At 54.2% G+C, this 1,534-nt stretch overlaps 1 protein-coding gene across 1 annotated transcript in view; it reads left to right on the forward strand.

Annotated features, from left to right (window-relative positions):
• The window catches only part of LOC118738760 (ataxin-2 homolog), an 8,019-nt gene extending 6,537 nt beyond the window's left edge, over positions 1-1,482 (forward strand). Inside the window, exons 6-8 of the mRNA XM_036469723.1 lie at positions 154-841; positions 910-1,052; positions 1,150-1,482. Coding sequence (XP_036325616.1) covers positions 154-841; positions 910-1,052; positions 1,150-1,446 — 1,128 coding nt within the window. The 3' untranslated portion in view covers positions 1,447-1,482. The remainder of the gene's footprint in view (positions 1-153; positions 842-909; positions 1,053-1,149) is intronic.
• Positions 1,483-1,534: the final 52 nt, after the last annotated feature.

Raw genomic sequence — 1,534 nt, forward strand, 5'->3', positions numbered from 1 at the left:
CACGCCCCTCCACCGCAGCAGCAGCAAGCGCATATACCACAACAGCAGCAGCACTATGTGCCGTCGCATTTGGTGCAGCAGCAGCAGACACAACAGCAAGTGCAGCAGCACCTGCCCACGCAGCACGTGCATCAGCAGCAGCAGAAACCGCATTTGGACAGCGGTAACATGATGCATTTATCCAAACAGCACCAGCAACAACAGCCGCCACAACACCAACAGCAACACCAACATCAGCAGCAGCCACCTTCGCAGCCGCCTACACCTTTGGCGCAGGAGCCGCCTCAGCAGCAAGTGCCACAACAAGGTATGTACCATGTACCGCCGCCGCAGCTGGCACCGCCGCAACAACAACAACCACCACAAATGCAGCCAACGTCGCCACCAGTGGTAGACACGCCGCCACAACAGCACCAACAGCCGCAACAAGCGGTGCAGCAGCTTAGTAAATTAGATACAACGCCAGTGACAACAGTCGCACCGGTGAGTGTCGCTGTGGCAAATAGCGGTGGTGAAAAGGTGACCACGCCTCCGGGCACCGCTTTAGCTTCGACTGCGACGAGCGGTACCACCACCACCGGCACGGCGACTGTTAAGAAGGCGCACGTGTTGAATCCGTCGGCAAAGCCGTTTACGCCACGCAGCCCCAGCACACCGAATCCGTCGCGGCCGCACACACCACAAACTCCAGTGCAGCTGCAAGGCATCTATACGACTGGGACGCATGTGCAAGCGGCTAGCCAGACGCCCATGTACGTCATGCAATCACAGCAGCCCGCATTCCAAGCGCCGACACATCCACAGACCGGCCAACAGCCACGAATGCGTAGAGGCAATTACGGTGAGTGTGCCAGGAATTTGGTAGCGCGAATGTTTTTTATGTTTATATCGCATTTTTATACCCTTCAGGTCCGATGGCGGCATCGCAAACTCACGTTTCGGCTACAACGGCTACGGGACAGCCTTTGCTGGCAGCAGCGCCGATACAACAATTCATACATTATCAACAGACGCCACATGCGCCGCATTTCCAATCACAGCCCTATGTTAATGTGAGTATAATTGATCGCATTTAAATACAAGAAATATTTTCATTTATTTTTTTACAAATTTCACTAATAATCCATACATTTTCTACCCCAATTACAGGTGCGTATGTACGAACCACCGCCACAACAGTTGCAATTCATCACGCAAACGCCACCATCGACCACGCCTTCACCCGGCCAACCACATCAGACGTTCCATCCGCCACCACAGCCTTCTCCTGCGGGCGGTGGCCCACAGCCTACATTCGCCCCACAAACTCAACCCATGTATCCGGTCGTCTATCCCGTCTTACATCCAACACAGATCATGCCGAATCACTACTACTCGACGACACCGCAACATCCACAACAAACTCAACCGTTTCAAATATTAATGCAACAACATCCGGCGCAATAAAAAGCATGAGTAATGTTGGGTAGCGGGTGAGCGACACGGTGAGACGTTCCATCCGCCACCACAGCCTTCTCCTGCGGGCGGTGGCCCA

Source organism: Rhagoletis pomonella, unplaced genomic scaffold (genome assembly GCF_013731165.1).
Source record: "Rhagoletis pomonella isolate Grant_MI unplaced genomic scaffold, Rhpom_1.0 Rhpom_scaffold_00001, whole genome shotgun sequence".
In the NCBI taxonomy this organism is placed as follows: domain Eukaryota; kingdom Metazoa; phylum Arthropoda; class Insecta; order Diptera; family Tephritidae; genus Rhagoletis; species Rhagoletis pomonella.